This window comes from Narcine bancroftii, chromosome 7, assembly GCF_036971445.1.
Source record: "Narcine bancroftii isolate sNarBan1 chromosome 7, sNarBan1.hap1, whole genome shotgun sequence".
NCBI lineage: Eukaryota > Metazoa > Chordata > Chondrichthyes > Torpediniformes > Narcinidae > Narcine > Narcine bancroftii.
The window spans coordinates 180,600,004-180,623,553 of NC_091475.1; the positions used below are offsets into that span (position 1 = coordinate 180,600,004).

At 43.7% G+C, this 23,550-nt stretch overlaps 1 protein-coding gene across 1 annotated transcript in view; it reads left to right on the forward strand.

Annotated features, from left to right (window-relative positions):
- Positions 1-23,550, forward strand: part of wdr95 (WD40 repeat domain 95) — a 158,042-nt gene that overhangs the window by 85,068 nt on the left and 49,424 nt on the right. The window contains exons 10-13 of the mRNA XM_069891576.1: positions 995-1,041; positions 14,989-15,106; positions 18,951-19,020; positions 23,059-23,299. Coding sequence (XP_069747677.1) covers positions 995-1,041; positions 14,989-15,106; positions 18,951-19,020; positions 23,059-23,299 — 476 coding nt within the window. The remainder of the gene's footprint in view (positions 1-994; positions 1,042-14,988; positions 15,107-18,950; positions 19,021-23,058; positions 23,300-23,550) is intronic.

Consider the following 23,550-nt stretch of genomic DNA (forward strand, 5'->3'; position numbering starts at 1 on the left):
ACTGTAGTGCCTCATCGTGGAAAACTAAAGATTGTTTTAAGCAGCCATTAGATCAGTAACAATTCCCCTGGTTTACAAAAGTTGATCAAAAATATTGTACTGTAGTATGCGTGCTACCGCGAAGCGCGGAAAGAACACACACACACACAAACACACACACCACACACACACACACACACACACACACACACACACACACACACACACACACACAAGGAGTTGAAGACTGATTTATTGCACTAGCAGCTCTGCTTATATTCTCTCCCCACTGCTGATAACAGGAGTGATATCATGGCAATGCTGATCTCTGATTGGGTGGAATTCCCGCCATTGTTCATTGTTTCCCGCCGTGCAGGCGGCCACCTGGGACGAAGGTCATTGGCCCCTATGAGGGAACATTGTGGCACTTATAGCATCATAGTGCAATGCTGTTACAGCACCAGTGACCCAAGTTCGAAAAAATGTGGGGCTGTCTGGAAGGAGGTTGTACATTCACCCTGTGACCTCCATGGGTTTTCCCAAGGTGCTCCAGATTCCTCCCACCAAAACGTCCAGGTGTAATTGGGTGGCACAGGTTTCAATGGCCAGATTTAGCTTCTACCTTGTTGTAAATAAATAAATAGAAATTGAAAGGACTCTCAGATAGAACACCTGATGTCAGCAGCCAATGTGTTGACTATGGATAAAATCTGCCAAAATTTCTGGGGGGGGCCTTGATTGGTTGGACAGCTCACAGAAACCTTGAATAAAATTAAACACGATTTCTCCAATCTTCTTTTGAAGTGTGGTTACCTATTGACTGAGCAACCACAGCATATTGGGGAAGAGTTATTCTGGGTATCGCATTGGTGCTACGGGGAGAGCAGTGTAGTTTGTTTAAAATAGGCTCAGATTCACTGCTCAGCACAATTAGACCGGACCTTCCTTGTAGGTGGCACTTTAAAAAATCTTGATATTTATGCTGTTTTCACCTTTTAAACTCTTCTCATTACAGGGCTGTGTGAACATTTTACTTCTGTCATCTGTGGCAGAGACTTTAAGGTTTGTAATGTGCTGAAACGTGGCAAGTATTTGAATATTTCTGGACTTTCAAACAGTATTGTTCTGAGATTATAATACTGGTCGAAAACAATTTATTGATTGTTCTAAAGCATGTGAACATTTTTGTCCGATTCTGAGCTTAAACAGAAATGTATGATTGCAGGTATTATTCCAGCTAATTCAGCTGACCAGAAAGAGCTCAGGTTCACAAGTGGTGTCCTATTACTCTCTCCCAAACTGTCCAGATAATGGACAGGGAGCCTCTGTGGGAATTACTGCTTCTGGTTCCCAGTCACTGCTGCTGGTAAGGGGAGGTGTAAGGGCAAAAGTCAGGAAATGTGAGACAGTCCCAGTAGAATGAACCAGTGATACTCCTGATGTTGGCACGTGTGTGATCAAAGAATAACAGAAACAAGAGAGGAAGGGCTCATGTCCAGCAGCTATTCTGGGGAAGGAAAACTAAAGATTGTTTTAATTAGCCATTAGATCAGTAAAAATTCCCCTGGTTTACAAAAGTTGATCAAATATATTGTACTGTAGTATGTGTGCTACCGCGAAGCATGGAAAGAACACACACACACACACACACACACACACACATATTGCACTAGCAGCTCTGCTTATATTCTCTCCCCACTGCTGATAACAGGAGTGATATCATGGCAACGCCGATCTCTGATTGGATGGAATTCCTGTCGTTGTTCATTGTTTCCCGCCGTGCAGGCGGCCACCTGGGACGAAGGTCGTTGGTCCCTATGAGGTCAGCGTGGTTGCCGTGTTCATTGGCCATTTTGTGTACCGGGTCGCATCCCAATTAGCGGGCTGCTACATGACCCCCCCCCCCCCCACAGAACTAGTGATTAGAGCGCTTTTTGCGGCTTTCGGTGGCCTCCCTCTGCGTCATGGAGGGTGAGTGGAGACCAGTTGGCTAATGTCCAGGTGAGCTGGTTTGAGGCAGTCGATAGTGAAAGTCCCTTCCTTACTGGCAATATCCAGTACACATGTCAACCCGTTGTGTCTGATTACTTTATATGGCCCCTCATAAGGCCATTGCAGAGGTGTTCGGTGTGTCGTTCCCCCCCGAACAAAAATGGACTCACAGGTCTCTAACTCTTTGGGGACATAGGGTTTGGCCTGGCCATGCGGCCGAGGCTGTGGAAGTGCTAGAGTACCCAGTCTTTCCCTCAGCTTAGTCAATGAGGCTATGGGGTCCTCTGGATCCTTGGTGGTGGCCAAGAACTCCCCTGGTATCACCAACGATGCACCATATACCATTTTCGGCTGTTGACGTGTTGAAGTCTTCTTCTGGCATGGTGTGGATCACCAGGAGGACTCAGGGTAACTCATCTGCCTTGTTTCGCCCCTTGAGCTGAGCCATTAAGGCCGCCTTTAGGTGCTTATGGAACTGCTCCACCAACCTATTGGTCTGAGGGTTGTCAGCCATGATATGGTGGAGCTGGGTTCTCAGCAACTTGGCCAGAGCCTCCCAGAGTGAACTGTGTACCTCTATCAGAGGTTATATGCTCCGGGACTCTGAACCTCGACATCCAGGTGTTAATCAGTGCCCTGGCACTGATCTTGGTGGTTGTGTTGACCAGTGGGACCGCCTCTGGCCACCTTGTGGAGTGGTCAATCACAGTGAGGAGATATATCACTCCACAGGAGATTGGGACTGGCCCTACAATATCAATATGGATGTGGCTAAACTGATGTCACTCTGGCTTGAACGTTTTGCTGGGGTTGGGGGTGGGGGGTGGCGCCTTGATGTGCAAATGCACTTTGGACGTCTGGCAGAGCCTGCAGGTCTTGGTCGGGTGAACCTACTGGCCATTATTTTAACAGAAGTCCTGATGGCCAGGTTGTGGATCGCATCGAACACCTGCCGCCTCCACGCTGCCGGCATGATGGGACTGGGTTTACCGGTGGAGATGTCACAGAGGAGCGTCTGATTGCCAGGCCCAATGGTGACATCCTCCAGCCTGAGGCCGGAAACTGGTGTTCTTATGCCAGGATCTCAGGGTCCTTCTGCTGTGCCCTGGCTAGGGCGGAGTAGTCTAATCCCTGGAACTGGGTCTGGACGGACTCAATCGCAGGGCAGGACAGTACGTCGGCCACCACATTTGTCTTACCCATGATGTGTTGAATGTCTGTGGTGAACTCAGACACGTATAAGAGATGTCGCTGCTGCCTGACCAACCACAGGTCAGATACTTTGTGGAAGGTACAAATTAACGGTTTATGGTCCATGAAGACTGAATTGCCTGCCTTCCAAAAAGTACCTGAAGTGCCTGACTGTCAGGTACAGTGTCAATAGCTCCCTGTCAGTGGTGCTGTATTTAGTTCAGGTGGCTGGAGGTGCCTGCTAAAGAAGGCCATTGCTCTTTGATGAATTACTCCAGTGCACCCCCTACTGCTGTGCTGGAGGCGTCTATTGTGAGAGCGGTTGGCACCTCTGGTCTGGAACACCTCCGAGGCCTCATTGTCCCAGATAATGTCTTTACCTTTCCCTGCCATGAATGCAAAAAGGGAGCACTTGATGTGATCTGCTGGCAGTTTGAAGTGGTGATAAAAGTTAATCACACTGGCAAATTATTGTAATCCCTCCACTGTACGGGGCTTGACAGAATGTTTTCAGAGATTGAATAAGGTTTTGGACTACTTAGAAGAGTGGGCTGAAAGATGGCAGATGGAGTTTAATACTAAAAAGAGTGAAGTGCTTCATTTTGGGAAGAATAATCAAAACAGGACATGCAGTAAATGGGAGGGCATTGAGGAATGCAGAGGAACAAAAAGATCTTGGAATACATTGTTCTTTGAAGGTGGAATCTCCCGTGGATAGAGTGGTGAAGAAGGGTTTTGGTATGTTGGCCTTTATAAATCAAAGCATAGAATATAGGAGTTGGGAAGTGATGTTGACACTATTCAAGGCTTTGGTAAGGCCAAATTTAGAATACTGTGTACAGTCCTGGTCCCCAAATTATAGGAAGGATGTCAATAAGGTAGAGAGGGTGCAGAGACGATTTACTAAAATATTGCCTGGATTTCAGAATATAGATTACAAAGAAAGATTGAGTAGATTAGGTCTTTATTCATTGGTGCGTAGAAGGCTGAGGGGGGAATTTGATAAAGCTATTTAAAATTATGAGAGGGATAGATAATATAGATGTGAATAGGTTTTTTCTCTTGAGGGTAGGTGAGATTCAAACAAGAGGTCATAAATTAAGAGTTAGGGGACAGAAGTTTAGAAGTAACATGAGAGGGAGCTTCTTCACTCAGAGAGTGGTGTTGAGTGGAATTACCTTCCAGAAAAGGTGGTTGCAGCAAAGTCAATCTTGTCATTTAAGGAAATATTGGCTAGGTATATGGATGAGAGGGGATTGGAGGGTTATGGGCAAAGTCTAGAGGAGATCACTTAGATTGGTATGGACTAGAGGGGCTGAGATGGCTTGTTTCTGTACTGTAATTGTTATATGGTTATATAGGCTGCGTGACTGGTGAACGAGAATATTGTCCAAATAGATGAACGTGAATGGGAGATCCCTGCCCACCGCATCCATCAGCCTCTGGAAGGTCTGGACTGTGTTCTTAAATCCAAAGGGCATTCTGAGGAATTCAGAGTCAAAAAGGGGTAATGATGGTGGTTTTAGGGATGTTAGCAATAAAATCTTGGATCTGGGACACAGGGTACCTGTTGGGTGTGGTGGGCTTGTTGAGGCAGTGATAATCACCACATTAAAGAGAAGTCACTGGACGGCCAGTGAGACCAAGGTCAAACATGAAAGGACATATCATTTACATACAATAGTGGTCTCACTACATTCACCCCTCATTTAAAAAGAAGTCCCAGGGGGGTGGGGTGTGGTACAATTAGGTGCCTTCATAAGTTCAGTTTGTCCGGTGGCCTCCTTTGGTGTTGTAACCGGCATGCCCCCATCTGCGGATCTGTGGTGGTCTCCGTTGGTTGTGGCTGCTCCATCTCAGTTGACCCAGTTGGGGTGCTTGGTTGAGGTGGGGGGGGAGGCGTGGGCCTAGTATAGCCAGGCGATATGTGCTGAAGATGCATTTCCCTGTGTTGTACATCAGATTGAGGCGCTTTGCGGTGTGGAAGAATTTTTGGAGATTCTCATTGTGGTCCTGCTGGTCATGGCTGCAGATGGTGACGTTATCAAGGTATGGAAAAGTGGCTCGCAACCAGTGTTCATCCATCATCTCCCTTTTGAAGAAAGACACCCCATTCGTGACTCCAAAATGGACTCTGAGAAAGTGGTACAGTCGACCATCCACCTCAAAAACAGTGTACTATCGGTCCTTAAGGTGAATGGGGAGTTGATGATAGGCAGACTTAAGGTCTATGGTCGAGAACACTCTGTACTGGGCGATCTGATTCATCATGTCAGAACTGTGGGGTAGGGGGTATGTGTCTAGCCGGATAAACCTGTTGATGGTCTGGGAATAGTCCATGACCATCCAGTGTTTCTCCACACTTTTCACTACCATGACTTGGGCTCTCCAGGGGTCCATACTCTTCTCTATCACCCCTTTGGTGAGGAAGCAACTCACCTCGGACTTAATAAATGCCCTGGCTCCGGCACTATATCGCCAACTTTTGTGGTGATGAGCTTAAGGTCCAGGGTGAGGTTAGCAAATGAGGGGAGGGGAGGGGATACGGAGCATGGAGAGGCTGCATATCAGCTGTGGAAATTGAGTTTGGGGCTGTTGGTTGGCCACGTGTGAGGGAAGGGCGAGCAGTCCACAAACTGTAAGGGGAGGATGGGGCCCATTGTACTTCATGGTGACACTCTTAAGTTGCACTGAAAGTTTAACCCCAATAAGATGAGTGCGCAGAGCTGTGGCAGTTCTAGGAGCTTGATGTTATGGTATACCGTGCCTCAGATAGTCAGTGTCACAATATAGCTGCCATGAGCTTTGGCCAATTTGGTTTGGGAGGCAAGGGAGACACTTTCCCTCTTGGGCTGCACCCTGAAGGAGTAATGCTGAACAGTGTTCAGGTGAATGAAGCTCTCTATGTTCCTACTGTCAAATAGGCAGGCAGTTGGGCAGCTGTTTACCTGGACATCAATTTACCTGGACATCCATCTTGGCTCTGGAAAGTTGGTGTGGTCTGCGTTGATCCATGGTTACCGATGCCAGTGTCAGCTTGTCGTCTGAGAAGTTCCATTGGCTGCCGGCGGTCCGATAAGATGGTGGTCCCCAACACCTGTGGCCCAGTCATTGTTTGCCAGAAGGGAAGAGGGGGAAGACTGAAGTGATTTCATCACGGTGACCTCCGTGGCACGCATTCACAGACATTCCAGGTCCCCAGAAGTGCTGGCAGAAGTGACTGCATTAAAGATGGCGGTCCCCATTTGCACGCGGCACTGCTGGGCTTGGGGGCTTGCTTAGGCTGACAGACTTTTGCGAAGTGTCTATTCTACCCGCTGTTGGAGCAGACGGCATCTTTGGCAGGGCAGCGTTTCCTCGGATGCTTATCCTGCCCGCAGTAGTAGCACTTCAGGTGGTTGTTAACAGCTACGGAGGTCAGGTTGGTTTGGGAAGGGGTTTGTGATCCCATCTCCCAAGATGGCAGCGCCTGTGTCCCCCATGAGTTCGCTAGAGAACGATTCTGTGTTGTGGATGACTTCTTCCAGGGTGTTCACCAGTTCAATTGTTTGAGGTAGGCTGTCTTTTCAGCTTGAGTAGCCTCTGCCTCATGTAATTGAAGCGGGCACCTTACTTACAGGCATCTCTAATCAGCAGCTGTGTGCTGTTCAGCACTCACAGCCTGGCATTTGCAGTCCCTTGCAATTACCTGCAGGGCCCTGACTAAGTCATTGAATGTTTCCCCGGGATGCTGCTTATGTGAATGGAGTACATGCCATACATAGACTTCATTCACCTGTACCTTGTACTGGTCTTTTAGGGTGTCCATGGCTTCTTTGTAGGTCTGGCAATCCCGGACCATCCAGTAGACTCGGTGCCTGATGTACAAAAATAGCAGATGGAGCTTGTCTTTGTCGCCCTGGATCCCGGTTTCAGAGGATGTGCAGAATCTTTCGAAACAGAGGCACCAGAGCGTGAATTTGTCAGCTGCTTCGGGTTTTCTTGATTTGATTTCTAGGCAGTTCAGCTTCAAGTATTTGTCCATGTTCTGAAGAAGCAAAGTCTTATTAATAAAATTGATGCACGATCAATTGTACGATCAAGTTACTTGAACTGAAGGCTTTTTTTTTTAGCAAGAGATGGACAGCAACCCTTGAGTTGCTGGCTCACACTGACCTCGGCTCAAACTGGGGGCAGGGTTGTGGCATGACAGCCTTTATGGTGGATAAAGGGGAGGAGTCATGAGCTGACCAGTGAGAGCAGGGTCAAACATAAAAGGTCTTATTTTCATATACAATAATGATTTCACCACACTTGTATTCACTCCTTGCTGCTGACAACAGGAGTGACATTACAGCAGTGCTGATCTCCGATTGGGCAGCATTCCTGCCATTGCTCGTTGTTTCCTGCTGTGCAGGTGGTCGCCTGGATGAAAGTCATTGTCCTCTGTGGGGTCTGTGCGTTCACTGCATTCGTTGGCCATTTTGTGTACTGGGTCATGTCCTTGATAGTGGGCTGCTACAGTAGTATATTTGTATATCTCTTCTTTGGCTTGGCTTCGCGGACGAAGATTTATGGAGGGGGTAAAAAGTCCACGTCAGCTGCAGGCTCGTTTGTGGCTGACAAGTCCGATGCGGGACAGGCAGACACGGTTGCAGGGGAAAATTGGTTGGTTGGGGTTGGGTGTTGGGTTTTTCCTCCTTTGCCTTTTGTCAGTGAGGTGGGCTCTGCGGTCTTCTTCAAAGGAGGCTGCTGCCCGCCAAACTGTGAGGCGCCAAGATGCACGGTTTGAGGTGTTATCAGCCCACTGGCGGTGGTCAATGTGGCAGGCACCAAGAGATTTCTTTAGGCAGTCCTTGTACCTTTTCTTTGGTGCACCTCTGTCACGGTGGCCAGTGGAGAGCTCGCCATATAACACGATCTTGGGAAGGCGATGGTCCTCCATTCTGGAGACGTGACCCATCCAGCGCAGCTGGATCTTCAGCAGCGTGGACTCGATGCTGTCGACCTCTGCCATCGTTGGCCATTTTGTGTACTGGGTCATGTCCTTGATAGTGGGCTGCTACAGTAGTATATTTGTATATCTATGCAAGCAATAAAATGCTATCAGAATGCAAGTGCAATGACCTCTACAAGAGGTGGTGTCTCATGACAGCAGCCTGTGTTCTCTAGGACCCCCACCACCCAGGCTATGCCCTCTTCTCACTTTCATCATCAGGAAGGAGGTACAGGAGCCTGAAGACATACACCCAACATTACAATAACAGCTTCTTCCCCTCTGCCATCAGATTTTTGAATGGACAACAAACACAGACACCACCTTACTGTCTCTTCTTTTGCACTAAATTAAAAAAAAAGTAAGATATAGCAATTTTGCCCCTGTAATGCTGTCACAAAACAATGAATTTTGTGGCATGTTTGTGACAATAAATTCTGATTCAGATCTGGTGTTGGGATGTGGCCTTGACCTTTGAAGCCCTGACAATGGTTAAATGGAGTGTGATTTCATAAACCCAATGACCTGAACATTGAATTTTCCTATTTTAGATACCCCATCTCTATTTAGTTTCCATCTATCCTTTCTAATTTTTATCTCTAACCACACACCTCCCCCTGCCCTTTTCCCCTCCCCCAGTGGTCTCTTCCCATCTAGCATCTTCTGTCCAGTATCCTCTGGGGTTCTCCACCCTCTCTCCCCTTTACATACTTGATACCTTTCTTTCTCCCTCTTGTCTTGGTAAAGGGTCCTGGCCAAAAATGTTGACTGATTATTTCTACCCATGGATGCTACCTGACTGGTTGAATCCCTCCAGTCTCTCCTTCTTCCAGCATATGCAGTTTCTGTGTCTCGAGAAGCAGAGATCCAGCAGTTTTGCAGCAGTTGAGTGTGATCAATATGTTCCTGATCACTGATTATTCAATGTATTATCTATGTGCCTTCTCATCCATAGTATATTTTATAATATAAGAGAAAACAAAAAATATTGAAGTTTTGCTCTTCGCATTAATTTTTTAAAATTTTATTAAACACTAGGGATGTTATCCTAAATATTTTAAACTCTTGGGCTGTCATGAGGAAGCTTGACAGATGTTAATACATTGACTATTTGTTGATGATTGGCTTCAGTGTTGATGGAGGCCACACTGCTATTCAGGCAAACCTTCATTTTTACCTGATGTGGTTTAAATGAATTGAAAGAATGAGTAAATGGTCATGATCTCTTCTCGTTGCTACATTCAGGTAGAATGTACGGAAGGCTAAACTCTGGTATCTCTAAGTTAAAGAATAGTTTGTTTTCCATCAGGCTGTTGAACAAACTGTCCCACCCTCATCATTAAACCACTGCAAGACCACCAAAGATCGGTCTGCACTCTTGAAACATCACTCTTTTCACACTAACGGCAACAGTGGATATTTATTTATTTATTCCTTTAAATAAAAATTGTCCCATGGCACATTGTAGTTTGTTGTTGTTGGATCTTGCCTATCTGTGTGGCTGCAGCAAGGAAGAATTTCTGTGCACCTGTACATTGTATTTTGTTCCAAACTCTCAGCTCGTATCACAGATTAACCCATCCCCTGTGCAAGATGCTATTCCATGAAGGGCAGTACTAATGGAATCGGTGCTCGAGTGGGGGGGAGGGGGGGATGGTCACTGCAACCATATTTAAAAAGAGAGACATCACTGGTGTTGGTGTACTGGGGACCTGGTATGCAACCCTGTCCTCTCTGCTGGTTCCTTCTGGTAGCAGGTATACTTCCAGCTGTGGTGAGGCTGCCAGGAAGGACTGGCGTGGAGTAAACACTGCCACTGATTAGCAGTTAGATGTGAGGCTCGGGTCAGGACCTGGCCTCCTTGCTGATTGGAGTGATGCTGGGGACTGCCAGAACCTGTCCCACATATTAATAAATATTATGTTCCTCTCATCATCTGTTGGATGTGATGGAAGCTGCTGTCTTGCTCGACGTTTGCCTAAATAGTTCTTCTAACATTGGAGATTTCTCCATGGTGACAGTAGGTTTTGAACTTGTTACTACAGAGAAATCTCTGGTCTGGGATACAGAGGGAGGGAAATGAATTCTTCCTGCTCTTACTTTATTTTATTGGCTAAAATATAAAAATGTCTCAAATGCCACTTTACTCACCTACCCTACTGCTTCCAAAGATCTGTGGACAGGTCATTAATGGAATCTTTATTCCTCTATATTTCTCAGTGTTGTATCATTTATCATGTTTTTCACTTGATGTGAGGAGGATACTATGTGACAGATGAAGTCAGTGTTCATTGGGGGGTTATCAGCAGGTTAAACATAACACAAAAAAATTTTGGGATTTCAAATTTGGAAGAGAAGATGGAAACTATATTTTAACTTTATTTTATTTTAGTTATTGAGAGATGGATAGTTATTTCTCATACTTTTGCCTCACCCAACTCTCTTCCCCTCAGTTAAAACAAGGCCAGAATCCCTCTGGTCCTCACTTTCCATCACCAACCTCCACATCTGATACATTATCTGACAATTATGCCAAATTCTGTGCAATCTCCAGCCCATCCACATTTTGCAGGGATATGTCTCTCTTAGACTCCCTGATTCACTCTTCCCTCCCCACCCATCCTTCCATTCCCTTGGACACTTTCTACTGTAATCACAGAAAATGCAACATTTCCCCCCTCAACTCCACCCAGAGCCACAAACAGACCTTCCATGTGAGGCAGAGTTTTATATGCATGTAGGCCAACCTAATCTACTGCATATTACAGTGTGGCCTCCTCTACATTGGTGAGTCCAAACACAGACTGGGTGATTGCTTTGTTGAGCACATACTTTGTGGATCTAAATGAGCCTCCTGTACCCTAGAATTTCAACTCCCCCAAACATTCCTACAGTGACATGTCTGACCCTGGCCTCATCCTTTGTCTGGGTGTGGCCAAACATAAACTTAAGGAACAACACATGCAATAGGGTATGTGTTACTCCTCCTGGACAGACTTCAATCTAATGGATGAAAGTTGATTATTCCTTCTTTAGGTAACCCCCACCCCTCTCTAGTTCCTCTATTCCATCTCTTCATTATGACTCCTGTACCTTATTCTTCTGTTTTCTCCTCCCTCTAACATTTCTTACAATCCCTTCCTAGGGGTCTCTCACTCTACCTGTCTCTCCATATCTCAAACCTCTGTCCTCTAACTTATCACCTCTCCACCCTCCTCAACTTCATTCCCCCTTTTATATACAGTGGCCTCCATGATGTTTGGGGCAAAGACATTTTTTTTCCTTTATTTGCCCCTGTGCTCCACAGTTTTACATTTGTAATCAAATAATTACATGTGATTCAAGAGCTCATTCCAGATTTTATCTAAGGATATTTGTATACATTTTGGTTTGACCATGTAGAAATTACAGCACTTTTTATACATAGTCCCCTCATTTCAGGGCACCATAATGTTTGGGATATTTGACATCACAGCTGTTTGTGAGTACTCAGGTATGTTTAATTGCTTCATTGGTGCAGCTATAAGAAAGCTAGGTTTTCTTTTAGCCTTTTGATCACTTTTGGTGTCTGTAGTTGCCATTTTTCAGCATGAGGACCAGAGTTGTGCCAATGAAAGTCAAAGAAGCTGTTATGAGGCAGAAAAATGAGAATAAAACAGTACAAGGCATCACCAAAACCTGAGGATTACCAAAATCAACAGTTTGGAACATCAGTGAGAAGAAAGGGCATACTGGTGAGCTCAGTAATCGCAAAGGAACTGGTTGGCCAAGGAAGACCTTCACTGTTGATGACTGAAAAATTCTCATCTCAATGAAGAAAAATCCCCAAATGCTGTACAACAGATCAGGAGGCAGATGTGGATGTGTCAATGACTCTGCCCGCTGAGGACTTCATGAACAGAAATACAGAGGCTTTTTTCTTCTTCTTTTTCTTTGGCTTGGCTTCGCGGACGAAGATTTATGGAGGGGGTAAAAAGTCCACGTCAGCTGCAGGCTCGTTTGTGGCTGACAAGTCCGATGCGGGACAGGCAGACACGGTTGCAGCGGTTGCAGGGGAAGATTGGTTGGTTGGGGCTGCAAGATACAAACCACTAGTTGGCCACAGAAACAGGATGGTCAGATTACAGGTTGCCAAGAAATATTTAAAAGAGCCTGCAGACTTCTGGAAAAAAGATCTTGTGGACAGATGAGAACAAGATTAACCTGTATCAGAGTGATGGCAAGAGCAAAGTGTGAAGGCGTAAAGGAACTGCCCAAGATCCAAAGCACACCACCTCATCTGTGAAACATGATGGGAGGGGTTTTGTGGCCTGGGCATGTACTGGCACACTTAATTTCATTAATGATGTAATTGGTGATGGCAGCAACAAATGAAACATTTTATCTGCTCAAGTTTGAGCAAATGCCTCCAAACTCATTGGATGGTGCTTCATCCTACAGCAAGACAATGATCCCAAACAAAAATGTTACAAATTTTAAAATATTATTACAAATATTACAAACCCACCAACTCCCATAACCACCTCAATTACACTGCCTCACAACCTGTTCCCTTCTCTCAATTACTCTGCCGCATCTGTTCCTAAGATGAGGTCTTCCAGTCCAGATTTTCTAAAAGGTCTGCCTTCTTCCACAAATGTGGCTTCTCCTCCACCACCATGAACTCAACCCTCACCTTCATCTCCTCCATTTCCCGCTCATCTGCCCTGGCCCCCTCTGCCCCCAGATGCATCAAACACAGGATTCCCCTTGTCCTCACCTACCACCCCACGCCCAGCCTCCGCATCCAACACGTTATCCTCTGGAATTTCCAGCACTTACAACAGGATCCCATTACCAGACATATTTTGCCCTCTCCTCCCCTCTCTGCCTTCCATATAGACTACTCCTTCCATGATGCACTCATCCCTCTCCACCAAATGCGCCCCCGGCACCTTCCCCTGTGGCCGCAAGAGGTGGAACATTGGCACCCACACCTCCTCCCTTACCACAGTCCAGGGCCCCAAACACTTCTTTCAAGTGAAACAACACTTCACTTGTGTATCCGTCGGATTGATTAACTGCATCCAGTGCTCTGCAGGCCGACACAGGAGATGGCTGTGGATCACAGTGATCAAGCAAACTGCACGCGGGATGAGACACCCGATCCCATAGGCTGCAGGAATAGCGGTCAAATCAACCACTACCAGTGGATCACAGGGGGTCCAATTTGGGCCTACGCATCTGGGGCAGCCAGCCCCATTCAAGCCATGCCCTGTTGGTAATGCAGCCAGCTGCCTATAAAAGGCAGAGCTGCAGCCCAATAAAGTCAGTGTTGATTACACTCCCTTCATGTGAGAGTCTTTTTCAACCTCGAGCTACAACCGTAGTGACCCCACTGCAATACCATTGCTATGATGCCCTGAGATGGGAGAACTATTTATATAAAAAACAGTGCTGGTATTTCTGCATGGCCAAACCAAATTGTACACAAATAACCTTGAATAAAATTTGGAATGTGAACTTTAATCACGTGAATTGTTTGATTGCAAATTTAAAACTGTAAAGCACAGGGGCAAATGAAGGATAAAATATGTCTGTCCCAAACTTTAAGGAGGGAACTGTATGTAATATCACCACTTTTCTCTTTTGGTCTCGATGAAGGGTCTAAACCCAAAGTTTAACTGACCAATTTTTACCCACGGATGCTGTCTGACTCGTTGAGTTTCTCCAGCAGCTCTTTGTTAACTCTAGATTCTAGCATGTTGCAGTTTTTGTGTTTCTCTTGAGGTGGAAAGGTATTAACATAACATAACAATTACAGCACGGAAACAGGCCATTAGGCCCTTCTAGTCCGCACCGATGTTCAAAAGTACTTGTGTGTCCTCTATGAATCTCTGGAAATTAGCAGAGTATAGCAAACAACTAAAAAGACAAATGGAGGCACAAGAGACTGCAGGTGTTGAAATCTGGAGCAAAAACAATCAGTGAGGGAACTCAGTTAGTCAAGAAGCAGCAGTGGAAGGAAAAGAATGAAGGATTCTCACCTGAAACGTTGATCTTCCTTTTACTCCCATTGATGCTGCTTGACATTCCTCCAGCAGATTGTTTTAGCAAGACTAAGATGTATCCAGCAGAGTGAGTGCAGCCAAGGTTTACTCGATTGATTTTTGGCTTAGAATATACAGTATGTTCTATGAGGAGAGAGCAGACAAGACCTGCATTTTGGAGCTTAGGACGATGAGAGGTTATCATGCACCAAGTTATTGCACAATTTGACGAGGTAAAAGTGGGAATAATGTCTTCTCCTGTCAGCGGTGTCTAGAATCAGGGGTTCACAGTTGCAAAGTTGGGGGGGTCAGCCACTTGAGACAAAGATAAGAAATATCTTCACTGTGAGAATTGATGAATCTTTGAAAGCTCACTTGCTGGGTGTATACAAAACAGATGAATAGATATTAAGAGAATTGAGGAATGTGGAGCTAGGGCAGGAAAGTAATGTTGAGGTAAAACTTGAAAAAACGTAAAGCTAAATTAAAAGGGAAATGTAGAGGTATTAATAAATTGTGCTTACCAGACAGTTTGAACAATGTTTGAACACATTTAGAAATAACCTGTGGTCAATTCTAAGCAATTTTCCATTTATCCCTTCCATTTAATTTTATTAAAAGTTTCCTGTTAGTCAATATTTTAGTCTTATTACAGACCCAAATATGCCTGATGATGCTTGGTTGCTCAGCTATAAAAATGTAACAATAGCAAACCATAAAAGTAGGTTTGCTTCTTCATTTTGATGTATATTTAATTTCACTGATGGAAGTTAGCTCTTCTGGGATAATGCTTATAATTGGTGGTCATTTTGTTCACGACAGAAAATGGAAAAAATGTCCTAACGTGGATAATCTCCCCAGCATAAGCATAGAAAATTCTGTGCTGTCACCAAATGTGACTTACATTCGATGGAAGGTGCATGAAGACTGGGTAGCACAGGTAATAATGTGGCTGATATCTGGAATGATTATCTTCTATTTCTCAGATTTTAGTTAGGAGGCTAATTTTGCAACAGTGGCAGAGCGTTGTGCATTTGGATTAATGAAGAAAATTCCAAGGGCTCATTGCCATTATAGAACATCAGTGAGATGGGAAGAGCTGGAGTGTTATCTTCAGTCTCAACCATCTTTCATAAAATTAACTCCTTTCACCACATCCCTCAATTCCTCTCTGCCCCCACCACCCAACTCCATCCTTGTCTGTCCTGACTTTCCAAATTCTTGGCAGTGTTCATTCCAGGGCTCCTTTGAATGGGGTCACACCACAGTTAGTCTGGAAACCTGCTACAGGCCAGTCAGGTGAGAAATGTATCTTGTGTTGTAAAACTTGCAGTGGCAAGTGGGTGTTTGAGATACCTTATGGATGTTTGACATTGGCTGACTGGCAGGAGACAGAGTGTGGGGATATAACAAGGGTCTTTTCTGAATGGCTGCTGGTGACCAGTAGTGTTCCACAGGGCTCGGTGCTAAGATCACTTCTTTTCACATTATATGTCAATGATTTGATCATGAACAAAAAAATTCTTACCAGCCTAAGATAATCCCACCCACAGCCAAATTTGTTGACAATACAAAGATAAGAGGAGGGACAGGTGGTGTTGAGGAAGCACTACGTCTGGAGAAAGACAGACAGGTTGGGTGATTTGGCGAAGAAATGGCAGATGGAATACAGCGTAGAGAAGTGCATGAACATGCATTTTGGAAGGAGTAAAGGCATAGACGATTTTTCAAATGGGCAATAAGTTCAGAAATCAAAGATAGAGGGACTTGGGAGACCTTACATAAGATTCCTTAAAGGTTAACTTGCATTAGAGTTGGTGGTAAATCGAGCATTCATTTTGAGATAGATAGAGTATAAAAGAAGAGATATTATGTTGAGGGTCTGTAAAACATTGGCCAGACTGCTCTTGGAGTGTTGTGAGCAGTTTTAGGCTCCTTATCTAAGGAAGGATATGTTGGCTTTGGAATGATCACTGAAATGAAAGGGTTATCATATGAACGTTTGATGGCTGAGGGATGGTACTCTCTGGAGTTAAGAAAGGGGGGAGAGGAGTTTAGCATGAGGTGGATCGCATTGAAATGATTGAATACTGAAAGGCCTGTATAGAGTGGATGTGGAGATGATGTTCCCTGTGGTGAAGGAGTCTGGGATTAGAGGGCATAGCCAAAGAATACAAAAATATCTCTGAGGAGGAATTTCTTTATCCAGAGATAAAGAATGAATCTGTGAAATTTGTTGTCACAGACAGCTATGGATGCCAAATCACTGGATATATAAAGGCAGAGGTAGATAGGTTGTTGATTAGGAAAGGAAACGGGGCTACGCAGAGAAGGCAGGAGAATGAGGTTGAGCAGGATAGTAAATCAGCTATGATGCAGTGGACTCAATAGGCTGAGTGGCCTAATTCTGCTCCCATGTCTTATGGGCTTATGATGTCAAAGAGATGATGGGGTTTAGTGAATAGGAGTTTGGGCATGTCTTGATTGGGTACAACATTGACTTTATCAGTAACTTTGGAGACACAGGTTGGAGGGGGTTGAGGAGGATCAGCTGGAAAAGATTATCACATTTTTTTTTCTTTTATTATATCTCTTCCATTTTCTTGCTATCAATTGAACTCTTTGGAACCAATTTCCAACAATTCTGTTCTACTGATGCATGTATAAAAGATAGGGTCAGCATCAGAGTGAGTGTTTGAGGGGGGCATTAGGGTAACCACGGGGGTACAGTCCAATAATCGTAAACTTATTTAGCTGGTGGGGGGGGTTGTGGTGCTGGTGGCCTACCTGCTGAACGGATGTAAACCTCCTCCATCCCTCTGACTTAGCAGCCAAAAGCCCCGCTTTTATTGCGTGGTGCATCACTACCATACACTAGTGGCGCATGCAGGTGGTGAGTCACTAGCATACATCAAGCTAGACGCTAGTGACGCAGGCAGGGTCGGGTCTGATGGTGAGCAATGGCCATGAGCCTATGGAGATACAGCACCTCGCATGCCCATGAATGCTCCCCCTTGCCATTGCCCAAGAGTTTTATGTGATGTATCCACTTCCAAAACCTTGTAACCCTATCCCATGCTGTAGTCGTTTGGTAATTTTCCTGGTTGAGTTGGGTCACTGCCACCTCCAAGGAAGGTGATGATCTTGTACATGGATCGACAGTCGACAGTGAAGGACCTGAACCTTTCAAGGGTTAAATAAAGGATGAAATTTAAAAAAAAATTCTTACCAGCCTAAGATAATCCCACCCACAGTCAAAATGTTGGAACCAATGGATTGAGGGTTAGGGATCTTCACAGGGAAGCGTTTGCCTCAGCCTCAATTAGAATTTCTTTTTCAATTGTTGAAACCCAGAAGAACTCAAAACCCAGCCGTAATAGATATTCACCAAGGCAAATGGTTACTTAAACAAAAATTGCTTTTAATTATCTTTAAACATGAAATCAGGATCACACTTTAACTTATCACTATTAACTTAACCCCCTTCTAATTCTAAGCTCACGTGTACATAATGTTTGGTGTACATAAGTTTAGAAAAGTTCTTTGGTTCACAGTCCAATCTCTCTTCTCATTCCTCCAAGTTCACTGATTGCAGGCAATTCTTATACTGTGGACAGGATTTAACATTTACAAAGTTCACCAGGTTTTGGTGCTTGAAAGGTAAATGATTACTGCTCAGGAAGGTTCTTGTCGATTTTCAGAGAGATTTGTTATACACTGGACACTCACAACTGATTCTTTTTTAATTAGCCACTTCAGTGTCTTGTCGATGAAACTTGGCCCCTCAGGGTTCTCCAGATGACAACCTTTTTCTTTCAGGTCACCACAGAGTTCTAGTATTTTAAATAAGATCTATTTTAAAGTGTTTGTATGTGACCTACACTAAAAAAGCTGCCCCATCTTATCTCCCCAAAACATATCTATATACAATACAAACACAACATAATCTGTCACACAATCTTTTTATTCACTTTGAAAAAAAAATCTGGTTGCATAGATATATATGATACGATGTTCAGGTAAAGATAAAAATAGAATTACAGATGATAAACAATACTAAACAAGATACGTATGATCCATGTTACTAATGAAAAAAGGAAAGAAACTAATCTAATTTTTAACCCCAACCTGAGCGATTGCTGGCAAAGTCAGATGTCAACCATTAATTTCAATATTAATAGATTCAAAAATAAAGGGAAAGGAAAAAAAGAATAATAAGGACCAAAAATAATTGATCTATAAATTTTGAAAAAAGTTGAAAAAACAACCCTAAAGAGAAGAAAATTTAATACTTGTTATAATAGTTGAACACTTAATTTTCTCTAGGATGCTCTGTGGTAAGTAAGGGATTACTTAAGGTGGTATGTGAGTGGAAAGAAATAGGTTGAGAACCACTGTCCTAGATTCTCCCACCATGGGAAACATCCACTCTGTTCATGCTTTTCAACATTTGAAACATTTCCATGAGATTCCCTCTTGTTCTCCTAAATTCCAACAAGTACAGACCAAGAGCTCCACATGATAACCCTTTAATTCCCTGAGTGATGAGGTCATCACTCCAGAAGTGAAAAGAGATTAGTTATTTAATATGATTGGGATTTTTGCTAATACTGCTAAAGCAGAGGGAGTGAGTGCCTTAACTGTCTGATCTGCACATTAACAGAAGTAAACCTTGTCATTTCTGTGAGAGAACAATTATGAGGCTGTTTTCATTATGCTTCCTTCATTTCAATTAGTCTTGCATTTTTATATATATTTTACTGATGGTTATTCTTTTCTTGCAGCTGAAGTATTATGATTCAATCACAGCAGTCATAACTTCCTCCAATCACGAAGCCACAGCATTGGTAATCGGTAAGTGAAGGTTTAAAACTGATATTTCTTAAGTAATTTTGTGTGAAGTGGCAGTCCTACTCTACAGACTATTAATGTATAATTGAAAAATCCCTGTTAATAGCTCCTGCTCTGAATGATATCAAACGTGGACCAAGTTCCTTTGCATAATCTATCCATGTGGTACTCTTTTCAAAAGGGGTGAAATAGAATATCAAGAAGTATCCATAGATGTGCCTCAACTACTCCCACAGCCTCTGTAGCCACACAAACTTCAGTGTAAGTCATCCAGCAACCTGAGCTCCAGATCCAAACCTCCAACATGATTAGGAAGCTTTCAGCGCCTGGGGACCCTCAGGAGTCCTTCCTCCCCTCAGCACTCTCCTGCATCCCGTTTCCAATACCTAATACCCTTTCAGCCAGTCTCGAGCCAGTCTCCAGCAGTCCACAGCTTATGTGAGTCCTCTGACCACAACCTGTGTTCTTCAGCCACAGACCCTCTCACTGGTCTGTGCCATGGTCACTGCCCCACCATCTCCTTTGCTTCTCCTTATTCCTGGGGTAGTCTTCCTGTTTTCTGGTAGCCTGTGCCAGTTCTCTGCTACCCTGGAGTCTACAAACTCTCACGGCTGTTGCCAGCATAGGTGCCATCATCTTAGGTCCAAACCCTGCAGTCATAGGATATTAAAATAAAACATCGTTGGTTCATTTAACAGACCATTTAAAGCCTGCACATAACTGTCGGTAGTTGGGTGGTAGAGGAGTCCTGTGCAATGATAGTGATCGTGGTTGCAAGGTAACTCACAATGCCTTATTGTTTGATGAGACTTGGCTGCCACCAGGGGCTGACACAGAGCAGGAGACACAGTACGCTGGATCTTAATGGAGACTTGTAGCCTCATGGCCTGCCTCATAAAGAATCTTTTCCTTCATCCGTGTGTTGTCTAAGAACTTGCACATACGAATGCAAGATGAAACATGGTGTCAGAAGTGAGATGAAGGAAATACTTTAAAGATTAAATCTAAAGTCAGCAACTGATCAGTGAAGAGAAGCTAACACAGTTAAAAATGCAAGGATTACATCAGCTGACAGGTAAAGTGGCTGAAAATTGGAACAGATTTAAACAGCATTTTGGATTGTATTTAGTGGCAGTCGGAGCTGATGAGAAAAGTGATAAAGTTAAAGCGTCAGTTTTCTTACATGTCATGGGTTATGAAGCCATGGAGGTATATAATAACTTCATATTTGCTGCTGAAGGAGACAAAATGAAACTGGTAAAAATAATGGAACAGTTTGAGGCATACTGCAAATCTAAATGTAACATGACATTTGAAAGGCACAGATTTTTCACATGTATACTGTAAGGTAAAACATCATGAGATGGGAATGTGTAAGGAGTTACCCTGCCCTGTACAGGGCTGTAACAAGATGTAAATGCATCCTTGTACTTACAAGATAAGAGAGACATTGATGGATTGAGAGGCAGGAAGCTAGCAGGGAAAGGATAGCAACAGTTTTAGTCATTGGACAAGTAATGATATGATGATGTTCTAAGCATGTATCCAAGGGTATAAAAAATCACCATTTTGCTGATAACGGCAGAATGCATTCTCCGACTAACATGTTTAGTCGCAAGTGTTACAATCCGGTAATAAAGAACAAAGAACCCTGATTTCGACTCAGCCTGGTGTTTGTCTCACTCATTCATGAACAAAGCAGACCTAACAATACACAAAACGGAAGAACGTATTGATCAGTATGTGACTGAATTGAGAAAATATCGTCTGAGGCAACTACTCAGATTCAAGGCCAATCAATCAGGAGATCATCAAGATATGTGAATCCTCATAAGAGATTCATTGAGCAAATTTAAAGACTCCTGTTATTAGAATGAAGCAGTGCTATCTTATTCACTCTTCATGTTTTAGTGTATGTAAATGTGAACACACAAAACAAGTTTAAAAATGTTGATAATAATGAAAATGCAAATTCTTGGTGCTAAAGTTAAAATTGCAGATTTATACAAAGAAAACATGTTAGTTAAAAGGAAGCTACTTTTGTTTTAAGAAAGGGACATGTAATGATGGTGATCGTGGTTGCAAGGCAACAAGTAATGCCTTACCGTTTGATTATACACAGAGCAGGAGACACACAGTTTGCTGGATCTGAAATGGAAACTTGCAGCCTTGGCCTCATGGTGTTGTTCATATCAACTTTAAAGCGCCTTTTCCTTCATCCATGTGTTGTCTAAGAACTCACACATACAAACAAGATGAAACATCCTGTGTCTCCTCTTACTTCTCACTGTGGATCCACACCAGTGGTAGCTCTGCCATTGCAGTAGCTCCGGGAGCACACCTTTTCACTATTTACTGATAGACCCATCCTGCAGGATTGTAAGGTAGATTGCAGTTTGGATTATTTCGACCTTTCAGAAATAGTGCAATTATTAATTGTCATGTGGGTGGTGGGGACGTTGGTCACAAGTGAAATCCAGTGGAAATCAGTGTGAGGTTTTACTGCTTAAGGTGGAGAAGGTAAAATAAAGTATAGTTACAATATATTTTGCTGTTTTCCCACCCAATCATTTCCTCCTTTCCCAATTCTGCCCAATCCAAGCTGGCCTCCTTCTTCTGAATATGTGGAGGTGGTAACTCACCCTCTAGGTCTCTATGTTCTCCATTCGTCTGTCAGCGTTACCATCATTTCCCATAATCCTGTGGTCAAGAGAGGGAAATGTAGATCCAAGAAAGCTGCAGCAGTCTTGAGTGACTCAATAAAAAGTGTGGGCCATTTGGGCTTCTTATATTCCAGTCAATATCTCTTGGTCATTTGCTCTTGGGGCCATTCTGCTTCTTCATTTTGGGAACCTCCCATGCAAACCAAAGGTATCCTGTGTTGGGTTTTTAGTAGTGAGGGATGATAGGGCACATTTTGGCCTAGTTTCCAGTATTAGTGTCCTCTGTGACCAGGATGTAAAGTAATTCAGCAGTACGTTCAGTCCAGGGAAAGATACTGAGGCAAGGCCACATGTTGGAAAATACTTCTGATTGCACATATTCGATTTGGAACATGGAGAATAGTGACAGTGGATGTCTATTGATTAAAGTGATAGTGGCAGGGTCATTGTCAGAAGAAATCAAACCAGGGGAGGGGGGGGCATTAGGGTGACTGCAGCAGGGGTGGGCCACAAACTGCTTTCAAGAACACACTCAGTGGGGGGCAGGGGGATTGCCTTACCTGCCATGGACCTCCTCTATCTACCATGCTGTCACACTTCCCACTCCCTCTGGCATTTCAGACAAGTCCTCATGGAGATTAAACCAAACTTTATTCAGGTTTAAATCTGGCTTGGACATTGCTTGCAATCCCGATGCAACTTCCGTTATGATATCACATGCGCATGTGCATTCCACGCATCACAATGTAACTTCCTTTATGATGTCAAGCGTGTATGTAATTTTCTTTTCTTTTCTTTTTGTTTTTATTTCATTTCATTTAAGCACATGATAAATATAAATTAATTTAAAAAGTTTTGTGCCAAAGGCTTGACCTGCGGGTGGGTGGGGGAGCCTCAATAACTCATTTGGGGGTCATGGCCCACGAGTTCCCCGCCTTGATACTGGCTGTGGATAGTGATATGTTTAAAAGTAAGATAAATAACACAAAAACTGAACTTTTTCTATGGTGAGCAAAATAGACCACGTTTAATAATGTGTCATTAAATTTTTCTGGCATTATGTGGAAATTGGTGGTGGTGTTGATGTTGAGAAGGGGAGTCTTTAGTTATAGAATGATATTTCCACTCCTGCTTCCTAGAGCATTGTGTAGCCTAAATGAGAGAGAACAGAACATTATGGCACAGTACAGGCTGTTTGGCCTACGATGTCAATCTAACCCATGTAAACCAACTCCACAGCAGTGTAATCCTTCCCTATCTCACACCCATAACCTTCTACTTTTCTTGCATCTTAAAATTGCAAGACAAACTCTTTTTTCATATTTTGTTGAATTGTTTTCTTATGTTGATTTTTTTTTTGCTACTTTGTCGACTGCAGGTTGCACAACAGGTACCACCAACCTGGAAAAACAAATAAAAGAGATGAAAGAATGTTGGAAAGAAGGGAAGGCCACAAAATGTCTCAGTCCTTGTGTCCCTCAGAAGAGGCTGGAGTGTGATCAGTCTGTATTCTGTGTCCATAAAGGTGTAAAGACTTTTGATTTCTGTAAGAAGAAGAACCTACTAGTGACAGGTGGAATGGACAGGATTGTGCGGATGTGGAACCCTTATGTTCCTGGGTAAGGTGGAGATGAAATCTAGTATTAATATCCTGTTGTTCACACAGTTTGGATTGCTCCAAACTGCTTCCTTCAAAGTTCAATTTTTATATTTCAATAAATCACTGAAGGCCCAGTGGCTAATAGAAAGAACAGTGCAGGAGAACAGAGTTGTGGAGTGGTTTGCCAGATTGAATCAGGAAGAAATTGAATCGTATTGTAATGTTAAATTACACTTGTTGCTTTGTAATATGATTAAAGCAGCAAGAAGT